Here is a 22,326-nt window from a genome sequence, read left to right on the forward strand (position 1 = left end):
GTATGGTTGTTTTTTAATTTGACACAGCACACACATGATTTAAGGCCATTTATCTCTAACTATAATAAATGCTGCACAGCTGTCTGCATGCATGCCGGTGCCAGCAGGTAGTTATACCTGTTTCTTTGAAACCCAATCTAGCACTGCATGATTGTAGCACATCAGGTTTGTCCCAAGGAAAAAAAAATTAATTCCTCTCTCCTATGGGACAGAGACTTGCAATGCACGTGAGCAAAGCCGCCTCTTTTACATGGCCATCTCAGTGGCAGCACGTGTGGGCCTGGACATACAAATTCTGGCAGTTGGCAACAATAATCACCTGAAAACTGTAACTTATGTTTGAGAGCTAAGGATTCAGTAACCGGTAAAGGGACAGAGTTAGAGGGAATGGCACAAAGTCAAACACCACTCCTTCAGCTCATACAGCACATGTACAAGCCATCTCCTACCTCATAGCAACCTCATTTAAGAAAAAGCACTAATCATAAGAAAAACATGACACTGGTATCATCCCCTCAGCAGGAGGATGGACAGAGGTTGCCGTCTCACACTGATGAGGCCAGAACAGGCACAGTCTGTGGCAGCCTCACAGCAGATGCTTCACGGGGGCAAAGTATCGGTGGCACTCACAGGGCCTGGCGCCTACAAGCCACAGCTTTAGAAGAGTATGAAGCCTTGAGGCAGAAGAGGAAAGAGGTGGATGGAGGTGCTGATGGGTAGAGAAACCCAGCATGGTTCTGCTGGCCCACCTGAGGCCGAGCAAAACCCCTTGGTCTCCCAGCACAGCTAAGCCAGCACCTACAAGAACCAAATCCATGTAAACCGGGACCTAGAAGGGGCAGGATGGGGGTCTGAAGTCCTAAGCCTGTGTTTGCCTTTGGGGCATTTCCAGATGCTGCCATCCTCTTGGGACCTGGCTGCTTTACAAGGCTGTTTACAGGGAGATCTGCCCCTGCTCCAGGGTGTGCCTCCTATTTTGTTGTAGTCCATGTCTCTTCCTTACTGATGTTGGCACAGGTATTCAGGCAGTGTGCTTATTTATTGGTGTATTGTTGACTTACACATTAACATCTTCTTTCTGTTACAGAAAGCCACCAACAAAGCTACAGCTGTCAGTCAGGTCCTTGAAGCCTTCTTGTCACTCAAGCCTAAGCTAAGCATCACAACCAAATTTAAGAAACGGCATCTGTGGCCCACTTTGGCTTTACTACCCAGTGCCGAATTTGAGCTTTGCCCTTTGATTTAAAATGTTGTTAATTGCATCTAGCTACATATGTAGATACATGCACCCAAACATCTACCCATGAAATCTGTGTCTGTGTGGAGCCGCGGCGGAGCACTGCCTGCCCTGGCACGGCCCAGGGAGAGCTTTGCCCTGAGGCCAGGGCCAGCGCTGGTGCAGCGGGATGAGGGCCCTGCTGCTGCCCTGGCTGCTGCGGCGTCCAGAGGCGGCTGGGAGAGCTCCCGGTTACTGAAGGGGCTCCCCTTTGTTTCATTTAGGGCCAGTCCCATCAAAACACAGCAACACTACAATTTATACATAATAGGTAATTTTTATTTAAAAAAACATTGCAACTGACAGAGAAAATAAACTCTGTGAAATGTGCCATACATTCAAAGAGATGTATTGAAAGTAACTGATTTCTTATTCTGAGGTGATCATTCATACAGATACTTCCTGACACTTAAAGAACAAAAACAAAGTTCTGTAACATTTTGTCCCTAAGTATCTTGCAAGATGAAGTTCAAGAGTTCCTGGCCAAGAGTCCTACCTTGCTAAATGCCACATACAGAAGATGACTTTAGACAGTTTCACTGGCTTCTCTTCCAGCATATGCAGCTCTGGTGTGAATGAGACTGGTCTGCAGAGCTCGCTGGTTTGGGTACTGATGACAGACTCAAGAATATGCCCAGGGAAGAGTTCCAAAAGGAAAAAACAACAATTGTTTTATCCTCAGTAATACCTATAGTTCAAAGCCGACGAGGTGGCCAAAAGTGTGTACTCCCAGGTGAAGCTATAACATACAGAAGTGTATTTCTTAAGAGCCATTTTTTTCTTATATCCCCATTTCATAGAATATTAGAAAAAGACCACCATATACAAAAACCTTATCATTACAAGTTATTAAAAAAACCCCTCAGACCATTAAAACACACAAGAAAGTGTTTGTTTGCATACAGTAGAAATACAATCCTCATTAAAGCAGCATACCGGAGAAGCCAGTTGTTAAGTAAGTTTTCAATTAAAAAAGACAAAAGCCCAGGTGTTCCTGTAACATAACCAGAACATTGGAGAAAAAAGGAGGAACAGAACATTCATAGTCTGCCATACCAGGTACAACGTCTTTTTAAGGTCACTTCAGGCCTAAAAGAGTACGGTATCAAACAAAGAGCATGGAGTCAGTGCCCGGGCAGAGCATTCTGAAAGAGCAGCTCTCCTCGACCCTGCTTTACTCACACAGATCTGACTGGATCTGCTGGGGCAGGAGGGACTTCCCAAGGACGCCCTTCCTTCCACCTCCAGTGGTGCCCTGACCAAAGAGCAGGACGGCTTGGCCCCAGGGCAGGACTTCTGCCCACAGGTTTCAGCCTCAGCCCTCTGGCACCAACACGTCAGCTCCAAAACCAAATGGCACATGCAGCGGGAGCCCCGACGTCAGCGTGGGGCTACCTGGGGAGCGAGAGGGCACAAGTCTGTAAAGCAGCACAGGGACAGCCTGCTCTTCCCTGCCTTACAACGGACATTCCCAACCGAGCACCACGCAACCACTGCTGCAGCCTGCTGACACTTCCCCTCCAGAGGACAGTTTGCCACCAATGAAGACAGTCCAGACTCAAATCATGAGGTTCCCAAATAAAACAGGGTAGAGGAAGTATCTGATTTACACACCATAGTTATTAAACCTCAGACTTGCTGCCATCAGTAAGAAAACATAAGCTTTTGGGCTAATCTTGGAGAAAAAACGATTCTCAAAAATCTGTCCCAGCTCTCACACCTTGCCTGTGGTCAGACGAGGGTCACCCGGCAGCAGGGAGGGAGCCTCATGAAGAAGAAAGCAGCGCAGGCATGGCTGTGCCTGGGACCAAGCATCTTCTATGGCTGCCTCATACTAAGCAGGGCGGTTCCATGACGGCAACTGGCAGAAGCCCAGGGGCTTGGTCACAGCCCGCTGTGGGTCCACAGCACCTGCAGCTGCCAGACACGTGCAGTTCTCAGAAAGGGCACCCTGACCTACGTTGGCAAACAGCCATTATAGACAACATCTACATTTATAAATAAACTCTCCGCTCTTTCAGGTTTCTCAGCCCCTCTAAGTACAGACTGCTGATTCTTCTAAGAGCCTATAAGATCTTAAGCAACAGAAAAAGGAAAACATGGACTCCTTGCTTGTTGGGTCAAGGCAAGAAACACCCCAAAACATAAACTGGTTCTTGCTTGGCATTAAACAACATGAACATGAATCTCAGCCTCAACAAACCAAGCTGTCAGATGCTAATCCTACTCCATAGGATACAGCTTTTTCTCTGTCTCAAACTTTTTCACTTCTCCTTCCGAGGCAGTGGAAGTGGAGTTGCTTCTGCCTTTGTGGCTCTAGAAGTACTTGCCTGGCAATACTGGCAACAGGCATCTGCTGGCCCCTTGGTTTGTGAAAGCCATCCTACAGCCCAGCTCTGTCCCATGCACAGCTCGGGAGCAGTGCTGCCCCCCGAGTGCAGGGCGGGCTGTTCCCAAACCCCACTGTTTCAAAGCCCGACTACCTAAGTTACCTGCAGTCTCCTGTTAGCTCCTCCTTCTGTCTGACCGCAGGACTGGCTGTGCCTGCTCTGAACATGGCTCCAGCACCATCCATACTCAGAGCCCCGTCATCATCTCCGCGACGTGTCCGCCTGCCACACTGATCCCGCAGCGGGGGTGAACACCTGCCGTTCACTCTTTAGCACACTGATGCTTTACGTGGTGTGCGACTGGTTCATTTCTGCCTGCTCACCTCTTTGCAGGGCCTCCCGCCCTCACCTTCCCTGCCCACCAGACACCCTGCTTAAAACAGGAAGCTCCTGCATTTGCTTTACAATACTTCTTCCTACATCATGGAGATACTGAGTGCTAGCATATGCCACAAACTTCCTGCCAATATACAGACTTTATATTATATAAATAGGTAAAAGTTTCAGACAAAATATCCTATAATTTCTGTGGTGTAACATTTTTAAATAGCATTAAAAACACAAACCATCCAGCCCTTGTGATTAAATATACAAACATTTGTGAATTGATAAGGCTCATAGGTACATATGCAAAAATAAAGTGCCCCTCCCCCCACCAAGAAACAGTTCTGTACAGCTAAGTCTGAAAACAGAGAGAGCAAGTTATTTAAAATAAAACCTCCCAGTCTGGAAGCGCAGCCAGATTTTCAATCCTTGTCCTCATTTCTGCTTTCAACTCGGCAACACAGGAGTATTTACAAGCAGAAGAGGAGCTGCCACGGCTGACTCTGCAGCGCCATTGACGTGCAACCTGTCCAGCTAAGCGCTTCACAGGGCCTTGGTGCTGGCTGGGTGTGCAGTGTGGGACACGGGCTTCTGAGGATAGCTGCTGTACAAGTAAACCTGGAACAGGATAGCGATGTCCACAAAAACCTGCAGGAGTCCACAGATGGAGAACTGGAAAGGGGCTTGATTCAAGATGAAGTAAACAGTCTTGAACGTGTCCCCACTAGTCCACATCAGCACCATCTTGACACTAAAAGACAGAAAAGAAGAGTATTTAATGAGAAGGACTTGGCTTGTGATTAGACCTGCCGAGCCTGAGGATCCCACCTACTTCAGCGAGGGCTTATATCCAACAGTGGGCTGGGACTCCCCTTGACGAGGGCAGACAGCGTGCCAAGCCAAGACATGCAGCACTGTACTTTGAAGGAAGGATCAAGTCCTTTACCCCACAAACTGTAGCACTCTTATCTCGGCAATTACAGCTCCAAATGCCTGTGGCTATGAAGGTATCCAACATTTTAAAATATCCATCTAGGATATTTGACTCAGCGGTGCTCTGTAAACATGACTGCCACATGCTGACAGCACTGACCATAAACCAAAGGAATCCAGGGCATACAAAACAAAGGCAATTCATCCCAGCAGTTCTTTCTTGTGCACGCAATTTTGTGCTCACGCAAGGTGAAGTTAACACATAGACTGCTGTCTCATCCATGCACACTTTTTTAGCATCTGCTGAAACAAACACTTCTGATAGACACAAGAAACCATTTCTTATTGCAGAAAATGCAAAACCAAAAAACAGAAAGACAGATTGTCCAGTAATACAGAAAGAGGGGAAATGACATGCCTGCAGCTGTTACTGGAAGGATGAACATCACTAGGGATTTTTATCAAGGACACAGATCAAGAGCAATGCTCAGACTCCCTTTCAATAGCCATCCTTGCTTTCATCTTGCTGTACTGCTGAGCCATCCCCTGTCCTGCAGTCCATCTCCTGCTCCCCCACATGAGGAGAAACTCTGGGGATTAGAAGCAAATTCTTCAAACAGACCAAATTTTTTTCAGTGCCCTCAACAAAATGCGAACAACCAGATCCTGAAGGCTGTTTCTGAGCTTCATGCCCTTTAACAGGAGAGCTTTTTACGCAGCTGGATAAGCAGTAGTGGACAAAAGCTTTGTAGTTCACAGTATGAACATTGTGCGTGATTTGTCATAATTATGAGCAATTATGCTTTGCCAGCACTGACTCCAATTCATCAAATGCAGTCAGGCCCATGCAGCAGGGCAGGACTTAATGTTCATTTCTCAAACATTCAGGCAGGGAGCTAGCACAATTTGTATTTTGGACACCAGTACACAATGCTATTGCAAGCCAAATGCTGCAGCCCACTCCTTCCCCATAGAGGAAGGGTGGCCAAGAGCATCAAATTATACTACCCCATCGCACTACAGGAACACGAGCCTTTTTGTAACTCATGTTACGTGACTGAGAGTGTAAATCAGGTCTAGAATCCTGTGGATCTTCCAAAGAGAGTCTCTGTGTGGAAGTGCAAGCAAGGATATGGAATTGAGTGAGCAGTCATTCCCCACCCAAGGTCATTCTAAAAGCGTAAATAAATAATCAGAGAAGGAAAACAACTGCTAAACCCACAGCGCCATTTGTGCTCAGTGCAAACAGCCTGCACCACCTACTTTGTGCATGTTTCCAGTCACACCAAGTCACCTTACATCACACTTAGGGGAGGTTTACAGACTTAGGCGGTGGTGGGGATTGTTTGGGATTTTAATTAGGAAGGGTGATAAACTCTGAGGGTAATAAAACTGGCACCTTGTTTGCAGGCAGCCAACATTCCTCCTCCTCTGATTTTAAGCTTATCAGTGTTTGCTGATCACAATTTAATTGTGAATCTGTCCTGGCGGTGACTGGGGAAACTCACTAAAAGCACATGCTAAACCTGGCAGGTCAAACTAACTGCTCGCTGTTGACAGAAAGGCAGTGCAGGGATGCCACAAAATATCTAAATAGGAATTTAATGTGCAAAAAATATTTGTCACATATTCCCCATGGAGAAAGCTAGCTGGGTTTTAAAATCAACCCCATGGTGCAGTGCGGATGCGGATGAGAAAATACACACTGTCAGAAGATGTACAGCCTACAAAAGAATTTACTCCCCCAAAGAAAGAATAATCATTGGGGGAAACCTTACGGACACGTGAAGTTCAGCAGTGCAGTAGGAGCCAAGCACTAGAAGCACACCTCTAGCTGTCACATGCTGTGCTGAGTTTGCCAAAGCAATTCTGGGCTTTGCTAAGAAGTCACCTGTGAACTCAACAGCCTGCAATACCAGCTGGGTAACTTGGTGCATGCTCCAATGACCTTTGCACATTCCAGAGCCCCACTCTTCAGCTCGTTCATCACTCAAGGAAATCAGAATCATGCCTGGGTTCTCACTAGGACATGACAATGCTCTATACACAGGAAAATCCCAACTTGTCCTTAACAAAATTATTTAAAACCATGTAATGGATAGTTTAAAGAGCTAACACCACTAGTCTGTCACCAAATCAAAAAATACACATCCTCCTCTGTCCAGTAACTTGGACAAAGCAGCAGAGAAAACCTGCAAATCACCAAGGTACTATAAAAATGCAAAATAAAAATACACAAAACATTCGATGTTCCACAAAACCTTAGTACTGCAGCTGCATTGAGGTTCTCAGAGCCCAGAGTTAATGCAAAGCAGTGACTGTGGGATTGCTGGCTGCTCTCCAGAGGAGAGGCTGGGACTGGACAAAAGGAGCATGTCCAGCACAGACCTAAAGGTACATGGGGTAACCAAAAACAGCTTGCAAGGAGACGAGGACAGTGTCACTCAAGAAGTGAGCAGAGGTAATGAAGAGCCCCAGAGGAAAGCCAAGGAGACATCAGAGGAGCAGAGAGGTCGGTCAGATGAGAAATAGGTAAGAAAAAGAGACTGGAGCAGGACAGGGAATGAGAGGAATGGAAGAGAACTGGGAACTTGCAACACAAGTCCTTGAAAACAACCTGAATTTGGGGTGGACAGACAGAGGAGTACAGCCTGGGACAACAGTGTTCAGGGTTGTATTAGGTTTGTGTGGCAGGGTTTTGGCAGTGGGGGGAGCTACAGGGGTGGCTTCTGTGAGCAGCTGCTGGAAGCTTCCCCATGTCCGACAGAGCCAATGCCAGCCAGCTCCAAGACGGACCCACCAATGACCAAAGCTGAGACCATCAGCAACAGTGGTAGTGCCTCTGGTATAACATATTTAAGAAGGGGGAGAAAAGCTGCTGCACAACAGTAGCAGCAAGGAGAGAGGAGTGAGAATATGCAAGAGAAACAACTCTGCAGACACCAAGGTTAGTGAAGAAGGAGGGGGAGGAGGTGCTCCAAGCACCAGAGCAGATTCCCCTACAGCCTGTGGTGATGACCATGGTAAGGCAGGATGTGCCCCTGCAGCCCCTGGAGATTAATGATGGAGCAAATATCCACCTGCAGCACATGGAGGACCCCACACCGGAGCAGGTGGATGAGCCCTGATGGAGCCCCGTGCTGGAGCAGGCTCCTGGCAGGACCTGTGACTCCATGGAGAGAGGAGCCCACCCTGGAGCACATTTGCAGGCAGGACTTGTGACCTTGCGGGGGACTCACGCTGGAGCAGTCTGTTCCTGAATGACTGTACCCTGTGGAAAGGACACATGGAAAGGACCCACGCTGGAGCAGTTCATGGAGGACTGTCTCCCGTGGGAGGGACCCCACACTGGAGCAGGGGAAGAGTGTGAAGAGTCCTCCCGCTGAGGAGGGAGGAGTGGCAGAAACACGTGATGAACTGACCGCAACCCCTACTCCCCATACCCCTGTGCTGCTCAGAGGGAGAAGGTAGAGAAATCCAGAGTAAAGTTGAGCCTAGGAAGAAGGGAAGGGTGGGGGGGAGGTGTTTTAAGATTTGGGTTTTTTTCTCATTATCCTACTCTCATTTTGACTGGCAAGAAATTAAATTAATTTCCCGAAGTTGAGTCTGTTTTGCCCATGACGGTAATTGGTGAGTGATCTCTCCCTGTCCTTATCTCAACCCACGAGCCTTTTGTTATATTTTTGTCTCCCCCTGTCCAGTTGAGGGAAATGATAAGAGTGGCTTTGGTGGGCACCTGGAATCCAACCAGGGTCAACCCACCGCAAGGGTGAAGCTAGGGAATGAGCAGAAGAGGTGTGCACTGGCCCAAGACCCCCACCTCATCACTGTGATGTCTGCAAGCATCCCTGAATGCCCCCAGCACCCTGTCCAATTAAGTACGTGTCTCACTCCTCCAGTGCCCTCCCTAGGGAGGGGAAAAGCTACAACTGCTATCGCATCTCCCCTGTCTCAACCAGCACCCATTTGCACACACAGCCAGAAAGTTTCAGCTTGCTGAGAAACCCATTGAGTGTCTGTGTGGCTTCTCAGCGGGGAACAGAGCTGTCCCTGCGCCCACTACCACATCAGAGGCCTGTGCTTCAGGAGGCTGGGAGAGGGGCCGAATGAAGTTTACACCATCAACATGGCTTCTGCCATGTCCTAATTTCCAGACACCCAGGTACAATAGTAATGGTCCTCCCCCCTTACTTGGGCTGTGCAGTTGCCCTGTCCTCACTGCATACGCAGATGCCGCTGACAGTAATGCATTGGTGCGTGCATGACTATGTGTGACTGATCGCATGGATACACCACGACTGCTCTCCTACTGCCAGCTATTGTGTCACTTCAGGATGCCAGACGGAGAGAAAAGCCAGCTTTGTCCGCAGCTTCTCAGCTTCACTTCTTGGGGAAGAGAGGTAATACATGTATTTATTCTTACTTTTGGGTTAGAAAAGAAAGAAACCAACCTATCTTGGGCAGATAGATGCCTCTTACCTGCCCTGGAGGAGAAAAGAGCAGTTTTTGTGCAGAAAGGGAGGTTTTGTTGCCCAAAAGAAATGGAGCTTTCAGTTGGTTGTGGGGAAGGAAGAGGAAAAAGGGGAGAGCACACCCAAGCCCTTCTTCCACTGCTCTGCTGTAACCTCCATTTGCTGAATGAAGCTCCAGACCCTTCCTGTAAGATGCATAAGGCTCACTTTTAACAAGATACCAATACACCAAAGGGTCAACCCTCTAGTCTCAGCTTTCTTCCCCTGCATGGCTCTGCATGCCACATAACAGAAAATCTGTGGGATCACAGCAACAGCGTGAGTCTCCCAGAGAGCCACAGGATGCAGCAGAGGCTGCAATGCAGGCTGCCAGCGGTGGTGAATGAGCCCTCTGCGTGGCTCTGCTCCTCTGCAATGCCACGTGCCAGGTGCCGCCGGCTGGCAGTCCGCAGCCCGCTGGCATACGTCTGGCCCTTGGTTTCACGGTGCGAGAGGGAACACCGCGCTGTTAATGTAGATGAGGCTTTGCTGCAAGAGGCAGCCCAGGCCCACCGTCAGCCCTGCCTGAGACTGGACAGCACATCACGAGGAAGCTGCATGCCGCAGAAATTTCCCAACCTATCTCACAAAGACCAACTTCACACTATCTTCTCCTCACACCTGCAGAGCCACGTGAGCGAAGCTGTTCTGTCCAGCACTGGCTACACAGCAAAGCAAGATTTAGGAGTAACTAAAGTGATGTCTTTCCTGAAAAAGCCCAAAGCTAAGCTGGGGAGAGGTGGAAGGTTGGAAATGCTCACCTAGTTGATATGGAGGATACAGTCCAGCAGAACAGCAGAGTTGCTCTTAGCACAAATGAGTGAGCAGGTTAGGGGTGAGCAGTGCCACAAAGCAATTTGGGGAGGCGGAAATAAACAAATGGCAGCATTTGGTTGTGTGACAACAGAGATGCCAACTGGAGGGGCAGGAGGCAGGAACTGTGCTGAAATAGCTGGTATTGCCAGAGGCTTGAAGCAGACTTGCGGTAAAAATAGCACTTCCCAGTAATGTAAATCAGTACTGCAGTATCCAATGACAACAAACCTCCTAAAAGCAAGCGCCTTCCTTACAGTTGAGCTTGTTAGAAGGAGTTGCTAATGTAGTAACAGTCAGTGTCAAGTCTGTGTAAATTGCAACTGACCACAAAGAGGAAAAGCTGGTATTTGTTCTTAAAATCTGAAAGAGCTCTTATTTATTCTGCCATTAGAATTATTTCTCAGAAAGACACCACCGCTTCTGATCAGACGCTAGACTAGGGGTGGGTTGCTAAATGCTATTTTTTAATATGGTAATATAAAAATGCCCTACAGCGCTGCTGTTCTCTACCACTGATAGTAGATTTCATAAACACACTGTAGCAATCTTCACTTGCTAAATAAATAAATGGCATGCTGGAAAACAGCATTCACTTTTCTCAAGGAACAACTTGCTTCATTCAGGTTCCTTGCATATTGTATATTAATTCTGAAGTGACAGCAACTAGAGGTAAAAAGCCTATTAGTACGCCGTATCTGCAGTCTGCCAATGAACCATAATTTTTACAGAATACTCCTCAAATTATTCACATATAGAAAGACCTTGTAAAGTGCATTCAGAAAAAAAAAACAACAAAACTTTGTTGCTTCTCTTTGAGGAACTGTACTAGAGGCCGAGTAATTTACAGAACAATGAGATTAGCCAGATATTTAGGCTCCAACCCCCCTTATGCAGGACTGATGCTACTTGAATCAAAGCTTTTCAGCATCTTCATTCCTTCTGCTCAAAACCTGGCTGCAACAGTCTCAAATCTCTGATTTTCCATTGGAGTCTTTGCACACTCTGTTCAACATTAGTCACTTCTTGGTCATTACACCTTCCTTCTTCCTTCATCTGAAAGAGCAAACACTATCAAAAAAAGGATTTTGTAAAAAAATATAAGAATGTGAAGCCCCCTCTTCCTCCGCCCTGGTAAACCAGTCTGTCTTTAAGACTAGTTGCAACCATCCATCAGAATCACTTACAAACAGTAGCACATTAGCAGAGCTTCAGAGCAGCAGTCTGCAGAACACGGGCTGGTACTTACAACAAAACCTACACAAGAAGAAAGACATGGCAGTACTTGCTTCCCATTTGCACTGTAGATCTTCTCACATCAATGTTATGACTCTGCATGTTTGTAGCTTAACACACAAACCCAAAAATACCCTGCAAGCTGGAAGACACAAAGAGAATCAGACATTACACAGTGACTTCCGTTGAGAAATTCTGTAGTGGTTTGACCAGACATCTCAGCACAAATAGCAACAGGAGGTACGTGTTGCCCTGATGTAATTACATCCTGCTACAGTCACAAACTTAGTGCTAATTGTGCTCAGACAGTCGATGAACTCAAAAATCCTAAATTATTCTCAATAACAGAAAAATTAGTATAATTTACTGATCTTTATCTACTTCAAAAGTTGGCAGGGTTTTTTTCTTTCTATCCCACGCAACTGGAACTAAAAAGAGGAGAATTAGCCTGGACTTTTTATGTTCAAGAATCAGTGGAAGTTGACCACAACTTCCCCACATCATGGCCAAGACACAGGTGATGCCAGATTCAAAGATCTGACTTTTTAGATTGCCACAGTTTCAGACATTTCTTCATATATTAGCGCTTGGCTTTCACATATGTTAAAAAATGGTGATGATTGTTTAAATGACTGGGGATATAAAAGCAGAATAAAACCATTTAAGAGCTGACAAGCTAGTATGTCCTTCAGGAATAAGGTCCACATCAAAACAGCATGAGTATTTTGAACACTGCATTTGGTTTTGGGAAGCAAGGAAGAGGGTACAGAAGGTATCTCTCCTGCAACCTTTTAAGCTGTTACCTCCCACAAGCCATTTGCATGGAAATTTCTGGAAGAGAAAGCAGATTCAGTTATAACATCCTGACTTTGGAAAACTTTCAGCTCCCATTTGCAGCTCCAAAATAGTCTACTTAGAGAAGACAGCAAGCATCCGTAACACTGCACTTCAATCAGAGGCTGGCCTGCCTTCAACAGTGAAACACAGACCAGAAAACATGAAACCCAAATGCCACAGTATTTTTAACACTGCACAAAACAAACAAAAAATAATAAATAGAGCATTTGTTCCTAACAAAAAGCCATATGGCTTAACATAAAAGGAGTTCTCCTGATGCTAACCAAACTGTTTAGCCTGCCAAAATTTATTAAAAGAAAAAAAAGAAAGAGAAGAAGAAAACATTGGAATCAGATCTCCAAAGTGTCTGAAGTTTGAAAATCTGGAAACTAAGCATGCAAACCCTAAGACAGGTCCTTCTGTGTGAGCAAGTATAGATCTTGTTTTTATAAACTGCACAACCAGCTGGGGTTCCAAGCATGAAACTGTTCACCAGTCCCACGTGCTCTGCCTTGGCGAGAGCACCTTACCTCACTTCTCAACAATTCCTCTGAGGCTGGAGCAGCACTGACCTTCTCCACAGGGAGTCATTTGTCCAGCCCGGCAATACTAGCAGGAGTTAAGAGAAACATGCAGCAGGAGAGATCCAACATTCATTTTGGATTTCTGGAATCGAGCTAAAGCAGTTGAGTTAAAGCCGCATCCATGAGCAATGGATACCACAGAGGGCTGCAATACAAGAGCAAACTATCTGAAAGCTCCTGTGATTTCCAAGGACACTGAGGAAAGATGAAATGGAGGGTTCCTCTCTGGAACACTGTCAGGCAAACAAACCCAGAAAGATGCAGTTAAAGTGATTGTTTGTTGGTGGCTTCTTTTTTAATAAATGCATTTTATGCAGACTCACAAATAAACAACAAAGTTTTATGGAAAAAATAGGGTAAACAGGTATTTGTCAATTATTTTTCTTCATGAACATCTGTTTTCTAAACTCCTAAGAGCGGTGGGGTGTCAGGCATTTTGACCCCGCTTAGCACACTCACCCAAAAGCCAGTATTTGTTAGAACATGTCTGTTAAAGGAGAGTCAAGGGGAAACTACAAGACACAAGATCACTGGGATTGCCTCTGGCTACTAAAAGCAGCTATGCCTAAAGTTTAGTCTGTAGAGGTCCAGAAACTGGTAACCCTTAACAGCTACAAAATATTTCTAGTACTCTACAACTTGTGCTGTAGAATGAAGGGCAGCAGGTCTTAACAGTTTCAAAGGCCCTAAGTATGTGCAGCAGGTGTGAAAATAAATCTCTTCTGTGGAGCAGAGGAAAGACTCGAACCACAATTCACACCAGTGCCCTTCCTGCCTGAAGACACAAAGGGATACTGGCCAGACTGCAAAGCTCAGGTCTGCTCAGACATGTGGTATGAACACATGAGATGGGCTCTGCTTCTGCTGCTGGCAGATTTGGAAGCTTCGACACATGCTGCCATGACAGGGAGCGGCTTTCCGCAGGTGCCAGAGCAGCAGACGACGCCCTGCACTGCTCGCAGTAATACAGTCAGCTGCCCACGCACACGGTAGCGTCAGCTTCATGTAAATGGTACAGAGCACACCTAAATTACACCTTCAGCATCTCACTTACAAACTTGTTCTTGAGTGTCTGTCCCCCCGTCCCTGTCTCTCACCTCCCGCTGAAGGCGCTGCAGTCAATGGAGCTGTAGGCACAGCTGCTGGCTAATGCTGCTCTGGACGCTCTCATGCTGCCCCTCCACCCTCCGGCCGCTTGGCACCCCCGGGGCCCCACACCACCCCCTGAAAGGTGAGTGGTGAAAGGGCCATCCCCACGATCTGGCAGCCAGCTGGCAGCAAATCCCAGGAGGCAGCATTCCTTCCCATGGCTCGCCTCCCTGCAGGGCGAACTGGCCGCCCATACCCTGGCTGCTGCCAGGGGTAAGAGATGGCAAAGTAATGTCCCTGTGTAACACCATTCAGTGTATTTCCTTCTCTAGTTCTAAATAACTTGGGACACATTCAATTTGAAAGGTAATAAAAAGACAGGAGGGAAGAGAGCTTTGCTTCAGCACAGCTGTGTATCCCAAGGCTCAGATCATAACGCTTTTAAATCTTCCTTTCTTCCTGCCCTAGACAACAAAGGAATCATCAGACTCTTCATCCAATTTAACTTGAGGTAATTTGAGCACATTTTTCCCTTCATCTTCATATGGTAACCAGTACATAGCCTGAGTGCAATCTTAGTATTCCAATTCAGTAACTGCAATTATCACTTCGGTCAACATACACAAGATAACAGTCCTAGCTCTAGTGCTTACCTTGTACTAGATGACTAGCGTTCAGTGGTTGTCTCCAAAGCCAGCACCCCCAAGGACAAAATCTAATAATATTACAGTCATTACTTTTCATGAATTAACCACATCCTTCAGCTAGTAAAATGCTTCTCACATTCTAAGAAACACTGGAGAAGTGAAAACCCCAAACACACTAGTGTGTAAATAAGAGCAACCACTGAGGGACTAAGTCCTACCTTCCAGTCAGCTTACTGCCTGGAAATAAGAATTTTGTAAGAAACAAAGCTCATATTCTTCTCAAAAATGCTTGACCGTTATAAGGAAATATCCCCTTGCAAGCTCTATATGAAGGTATGTCAGCACCGAAGTCTTCATATGAAATGCCAGGTTTCCCCCTATCCTTCCACACACACGTGTGCACACAGAGGTACAGAAGTGAAGTTTATGGTGACAGTGATGTACCACATGCCTGTGTGGTGTTTCTCAAAGCAAAGCCCAGCAGGAAGGGTGTGCTTTGTCAGAAGGTGCCACCACAAATCAAGGCTTTCTGAGCGACTTCCCACGTGCAGCATTACCACTGACCCACAGTGGTTGCAGAGCGGTGCTTTAAAGCCCTGCTCTGGACAGAGCTGAATGCCGTAGGGAGGAAATAAAAGCATCACAATCACATCCCACACACAATAGCATGACACAAATTTTAAAATTTCAGCCTGAGTAGGGTCTTTGCAGTTCAAAAAGGACAAACATCCCCTAGCCTATCTTCATTCCCAAACTCTTGCCATCCACCCCTTTGCACACTATGAATCCTGTTTCAGGAAATTCTCTAATACAAGACTTAGTATCTGAAGGGACAGGGCTTCCACCACTACCCTGAAAGCTTACCTGACAATGCCACAACATCTTGCTTGGCATATAATTTCATTCCCTGATATATGGACATATATCATTCCCAGCCATCCTCCCCGGAACCAACTAAACCCCTACCTTTAAACCTTGTTGAAACAGCTTTTTCTGAGACCAAATTTTGTTTCTTTCTACATCCCACTCAAGAATGCTACAAGCACTTCCTCCCCTGTCTCAGTTTTTGGGCAAATCATCCAACATGTCAGTCACTGCACTTATGACTCTTCTTCCTTTCTTTGCTTGTCCCTCTGTGTCTGAGGAGCAGGGGACCACATGCACCCTCGCAGGTCAATTTGTAACAGAAAATCTCTCCTCTTTCTGGACCACCCTGCAAAGTCACTTCCTGGCCTAAGTCCTCTTTTTCCTGCTGTTCTAGCTCATCTATTAACCAGTTAAATTACTCGCCAGTCTGTTCACTTTACAGATCTTCATCACAGTCAGTATTACCATTATGGATATTTGCATCCTTGCATCTCAACCTACATTTCTCCAAATCTGATTTGACTTCCATTCCATATTCCTAATCCCACTCTGTCCTACTGCACTGCAGGAGACAATTCTGCAGCCACAAAGTAGATAACATCCCACTTAGACAACTGGCTGCGGTGAACTCTGGCAAAACAATACAGGTGCCGGAATTTCAAGAATTGAGGCACTTATGTTCCCAAATTTGTTAGGTAACAGAGGAAAAAGACATTTTTAGAAAACTTTCATCTCTCAGATGCCTTCATGATAAGCTCAATTCTGACCTTTTGTGTCTTGGCAAGACCTGACCTTAACTATGCAAAACACCTTGCATGACACTTCCTTGCCAGCAGAAAACGGAGTGCCCAAACTTAGTGGAATGTTTTTGTAACAGAAGTACAATAAATTTTCTCTTGTATTTCAAATTTTCAGGGCACAGAGGAAAGCACCAACTGAAAACAGCACTGATTAGACATGCCAGCAGTGCTTTATTCCTATTACTGTAAAGAAGCCTTGAACTATCTGTAAAAGATGAATGCTTTTGGTTTGAAGTCATTTGCTTTGAATTTACTTTCTGAACTGATGGGATGAGGTGCCAGGGGAAGAGAAATGAGAAGGAGGTTCAGTATGTGCAAGAGCTTTCACAGTCCACACTGTGTTGCAATCGGGATGATGCTTAAGGGAAGTGGATACTGCTACTCACATTGTCAGAAGTGCTGGAGAGTGAGAGAAGGAAGGTCTCCCACTCCCTCCTGGGTTCTTCCACCTGCCTCCTTCTTCAGTTCCTGAAATTCTCAGATATGTTGAGTGCACAGGGCACAAAGAACTGTATTTGGAGCTTCATATTGTGCTGCTGCAGGCCTGGAGAGAACAGCTCTGGGGAGACACAGCAGGCAAGCACGGAGGTGAATACAGTGCTGACCCCAGCACAGCAACCAGCAGGTCACAAGTCTGCACAGAGTCAAGCAGAAAGTGCAGGTCCTTGAACCTGGAGCACCTATCACCACTCTGCTGAAAGAACTGAAAAGAGGGTATGGAGAAGGGAAAAGAATCTGTTTGCTTCCTGGAATCAGAACAAATGGTTTCAATCTACCAATCTTCACATGCTGACAGGACTCTGCCCTCATCCTGAGTGCACTAAAGAGAGACCAAGACTGTTTACCTTCCTGAAAGAAGGAACTAGGAGAAGAAAATAGAAATCTTCTGAGGACTAGAGACCACTTTCTTCAACCTCTTAGCTTTAAAACAGCCAGATTCAGGAAGAGAATCTGATGTTTCTGGTATCTATTAGAACCACAAATGAAAGGGGAAAAGAGAAGAGAAGCTGTAAGCAGCAAGCCTTACAGTTATATAAAAACCTGGTCCTTCCAGTCATGAAAATTGTTTACTGACTACTTCCCAAACTCCTGCAAACCTGGATGTGTATGCAAAGTCCAAAAATGAGAAACCCCAGACCATTTTATGTAAAGGCCACCATAAAGGACAATAGTAACCAGCTGATCAGTGCCACAGTAGTGAAAGAAGTATCACCAAAGCAAATCAATGAAACAAGCAAACCTTCCCCAGAAAACTGTATGAATGCTGGCTGAAGCTTCAGAAGCAATGACAATGACTTCCACAGACCCATGGAGAAAATTCAAGATCTGAGAAGAAAGGAAGGGCATTTAGGAGGACAAATGAAGGCAATCACAAAACTAAATTATAAGAATAGTTTAAAATAGGCAATTTGTAAGCACACTGACAGTTTTGATTAACTTAGTGCACCAGGAAAGACAGTGAAAATAAGGAATGGCCTATACAACATTAAGTGTAAGTACAAACCACTTTTAAGTAGTGCTAATAATTCTGCATTTACCCAATGTATTTCTGGCTCACACTCAAGACCTCGATTTCTTCATTTGCCAGAGTCCCAGATTTACTTTTTAGTTCCTAATTATAAAACTACTTTCACTTTTATAACTGAGTTCCGTAACACAAAATCATCTAGGTTGGACAAGACCTTGAAGATCATCCAGTCCAACCATTAACCCAACATTAACAGTTCCCAACTACACCACATCTCTCAGCGCTATGTCGACCCGACTCTTAAACACCCCCAGGGATGGGGACTCCACCACCTCCCTGGGCAGCCCATTCCAATGCCTAACAACCTGTTCTGTAAAGAAATGCTTCCTAATATCCAGTCGAAACCTCCCCTGGTGCAACTTGAGGCCATTACCTCTTGTCCTATCGCTTATTACTTGGTTAAAGAGACTCATCCCCAGCTCTCTGCAACCTCCTTTCAGGTAGTTGTAGAGGGCGATGAGGTCTCCCCTCAGCCTCCTCTTCTCCAGACTAAACACCCCCAGTTCCCTCAGCCGCTCCTCGTACGACATGTGCTCCAGACCCTTCACCAGCTTTGTTGCCCTTCTCTGGACACGCTCGAGTAATTCAATGTCCTTTTTGTAGTGAGGGGCCCAAAACTGAACACAGGAATCGAGGTGCAGCCTCACCAGTGCCGAGTACAGGGGTAAGATCACTTCCCTGTCCCTGCTGGCCACGCTATTGCTGATACAAGCCAGGATGCCATTGGCCTTCTTGGCCACCTGGGCACACTGCTGGCTCATGTTCAGCCGGCTGTCAATCAACACCCCCAGGTCCCTCTCTGACTGGCAGCTCTCCAGCCACTCCTCCCCAAGCCTGTAGCGCTGCTGGGGGTTGTTGTGGCCCAAGTGCAGCACCCGGCATTTGGCCTTATTGAAACTCACACAGTTGGCCTTAGCCCATCGCTCCAGCCTGTCCAGATCTCTCTGCAGAGCCTCCCTACCCTCGAGCAGATCAACACTCCCACCCAACTTGGTGTCATCTGCAAACTTACTGAGGGTGCACTCAATCCCCTCGTCTAGATCATCAATAAAGATGTTAAACAGGAGTGGCCCCAAAACCGAGCCCTGGGGGACACCACTCGTGACCGGCTGCCAACTGGATTTAACTCCATTCACCACAACTCTTTGTGCCCGGCCATCCAGCCAGTTTTTTACCCAGCAAAGCGTGTGCCCATCCAAGCCGCGAGCAGCCAGCTTCGTCAGAATGCTATGGGAAACGGTGTCAAAGGCCTTACTGAAGTCAAGGTAAACTACATCCACAGCCTTTCCCTCATCCAATAAGCAGGTTGCCCTGTCATAGAAGGAGATCAGGTTTGTCAGGCAGGACCTGCCTTTCATAAACCCATGCTGACTAGGCCTGATCCCCTGGTTGTCCATTATATGACTTGTAATGGCACTCGAGATGACCTGCTCCATGACCTTCCCTGGCACCGAGGTCAGACTGACAGGCCTATAGTTTCCTGGATCATCCTTTCTGCCTTTCTTGTAGATGGGTGTCACATTTGCCACCCTCCAGTCCAATGGGACCTCCCCAGTTAGCCATGATTTCAGGTAAATCATGGAAAGTGGCTTGGCGAGCACATCTGCCAACTCTTTCAGCACCCTTGGGTGTAACCCATCCGGTCCCACAGACTTGTGTGTATCCAAGTGGTGTAGCAGGTCTCTGACCACCTCCTCTTCAACTGTGCTCTTCAACTATGATAGTCTATACAATGCTTTCTGTAATGAAAACCTGCTCCTCAGTTGAGTCAGACGATTTGAACCCACAAAGCCATTCTGCTTTTTTTTTTTTTAAACTAAATGGCCCCCACTTCCCATATCCCTTTTTCACCTTCTCTGTTATAACTGTTTAATATATAAAGCAGCTATTATTTTAAAAATAAGAGTAGATCCTGTTGTATCAACATCTGGAGGCTACAGTTCCAAAGCCTGACAGGAACAGTACTCTCTCTTCAGCAGCTTCCTTGGTGTTCATCCCATTACTAACTCAGGTCACCATTGTACTGGCCAGCATCTGCTTTGTGTATACAGCATACTCAGAAAAGGAAATCTCTCATGCAGGCATCCATTATCCCTACTCCTATTTCTTTGATTTTGCTCTCATCCATGCAATTTCTGTCAGTGAGAAACAGGAGCTGGGGCGGGGGGGGGGGGGAAGAAAATCAATATTGCCATTGCCTTCATCATACTATTTTAACTTTCCTTCTTTGTAGCACTTTTTAAGTCCTTTTTCAGTTAATTTCTCTTAGTCCTTTACTGAAGGCCCCAAAGAAGCACAGATATGTAACAAAGTTGCTGTAACAGATGTCAATGGCATCTAACATATCTTTTCAGCGGAACTAAATTCTTTAGTTAAGAAGCTAATGCATAGTACGTGAACAGAAACATCCACAACTCTTGCTACTTCTCTCTATTAGGGGTTTGTTTTCTTTTAAACAGCAGAACTCCAAAGAAAGTAACTCACTGGAGCTGTTTTACCTATTCACTATTCAAAAATTTCCTCAGGCTAAAAAATCCCAAGAAACCACAGCAGTGGCATTTTTAGAGCACTTGCCCAATCTCCTTAAATCTAAAATCTCACTAGAGGAGGTGGCCAGACATTGGTTAGCCAGTCCTGAATAAAGCCTTCTACATCTGTTCATCACAGCACCTGGCTAATTCAATACAGGCAGAAAAATCTAGCAGCTCACATTAATCTCCACAGAGTTTGAATAAAGCCAGGATTTGCCTCTGGGACAAACACTGTCCTCAGAAATCAAAAGCTTCTCTTAAAAAATTATATGAAGAGCTGCATATGTCATAAACGAAAAAGCTATAGAGCAGTACTAAATAAAAGCACCCCACAACACAATTTTATCTCCTGAAAGAAATACTGTCTTCTAGTATTTTTAGTATTACCTATAGGGGAAAAGAGGAAATCATCTCTCAGGATATGCATTTAATATAATTTCTTTCTTTCACACCTCTTTACACTGCACTTATTTCACTGGATACATTTCAGATAAATGCCTGCTCGTAACAAGCTCACAGCTGCAGCGCACCTCATAAAACACTTCTGAATGGAAAAGCATTCTTAAGATTTGCAGCTCTTGCCTCCAGCAGTTTCTGAGACAATAAATGCTGATTGTTTCTCCTTCAGTGACTTGTGGTTTTTAAAACAGGATAATCACAGTGACCGACCCAGTACTGCCACAGGAGGGACTAAATATTTTCTTTATTTCATCACACAATAATCTGATTGAATGCAATATTGAGATCGTTCTCATTCAGCCTTTTCAGGCCAGATTTCTCAAGACAGGCTCATATCAACATAAGCAGAGTAACTGATTGTGCTGGCTGTCTCTGGGTGGCAAAGTTTTGAGCCTTTCACCCAACGTGAGCCAAACATGACAGTCAAAGATATGCAGAAAGAAGGTTCCTTTCACAGAGACTGAAAACTGGCCACAGGCTAGGAGGGAGACCTAGGAAACAGCTCGCAGAGGAATGACACAGCCTTTCCCCGGCTCTGTTCCTCTGACCCTGCAGCCTTGAACACGGCCCTGAGCCAGGCACAGCACGAGCTGCCCCATGCCCAGCGTGTAGCCAGGAAGAGACAACCCTGCACACCAGGGGCTCAACAACCGCTGCTAGAGGACCTTGCTTATTGGACCCACGTGCTTCCAAGCTAACCACTGATGGGCACATTTGGGACTGCGGCTTCTGAGACTTCAAGATACACAGCTCAGTCCTACTGCCAGACCTCTTTCTTGGACCTGGGGAGATTCCACCATCCAGCAGCTCTGAACTCCAAGCACTGACTGAAAAGAAACCATTGCTCCATAGGCTTGGAGCAGCAGCTGACAGTCAAAAAGGGTCACTGCCAGGTGATTTCGATGAGCTTTTGTGAAAAACTTTCAACGAAGGGCAGTTATTTTTTCCAGAGCAGAGCAGGGCAGGGCAGCAGACAGGAATGCAATACAACAGACTGCCCTGGAGCAAATCCACCCTTGTGGAGTCCCAGGGTTGACACATCCTTGGGCAGGACAGCACAGCACACCTACAATTTTGTCACAAACATAGAGGAACACCCTCCACCCTCCTCCTTTGATGGAGGGAGGTCTGATGGGATTATGATGAGTGCATACTAACACCGGTGCCTGCCTGAGCCTGTGCCTCCCACGGAGATGAGGTTCTCCCCACCCCTGCACAAAACCACACACTCCCCCCCTGCAGGAGCTCCACAAAAGCTGTTGTCCCCACAAGGATGTGATTCTCCCAATAAACTGGCCAGCAGGTCCCTACCTCTGTGTGCAGCAGCACTGCGAGATCCAGAGCCAACTTCCCCTCCATCTCCATGGCCTCACGCTGAACACTACCTTTTCTCTTGACTGTAGTTTATTAGAAGGAGAAAGTGACTGGGAGGCAAGTATCTTAGAAGGAGTGGGGACACAAAGATAAATGACAGAGGAAGTTCTTGTCTGTATGGGTTTTG

General features: G+C 46.2%; 1 protein-coding gene across 3 annotated transcripts in view; it reads right to left on the reverse strand.

Moving 5' to 3' along the window:
* Positions 1-1,533: 1,533 nt before the first annotated feature.
* SLC66A2 (solute carrier family 66 member 2) overlaps positions 1,534-22,326 on the reverse strand; it is a 70,827-nt gene continuing 50,034 nt past the window's right edge. For 2 of the 3 annotated variants that reach the window (XM_074829832.1, XM_074829822.1), the window contains one exon: positions 1,534-4,741. In XM_074829832.1, coding sequence (XP_074685933.1) covers positions 4,534-4,741 — 208 coding nt within the window. In that variant the 3' untranslated portion in view covers positions 1,534-4,533. Of the gene's footprint in view, positions 4,742-16,693; positions 16,867-22,326 lie in introns of all 3 variants that reach the window. The other variant, XR_012623877.1, reaches the window with a different exon arrangement.

Source organism: Strix aluco, chromosome 1 (genome assembly GCF_031877795.1).
Source record: "Strix aluco isolate bStrAlu1 chromosome 1, bStrAlu1.hap1, whole genome shotgun sequence".
In the NCBI taxonomy this organism is placed as follows: Eukaryota; Metazoa; Chordata; class Aves; order Strigiformes; family Strigidae; genus Strix; species Strix aluco.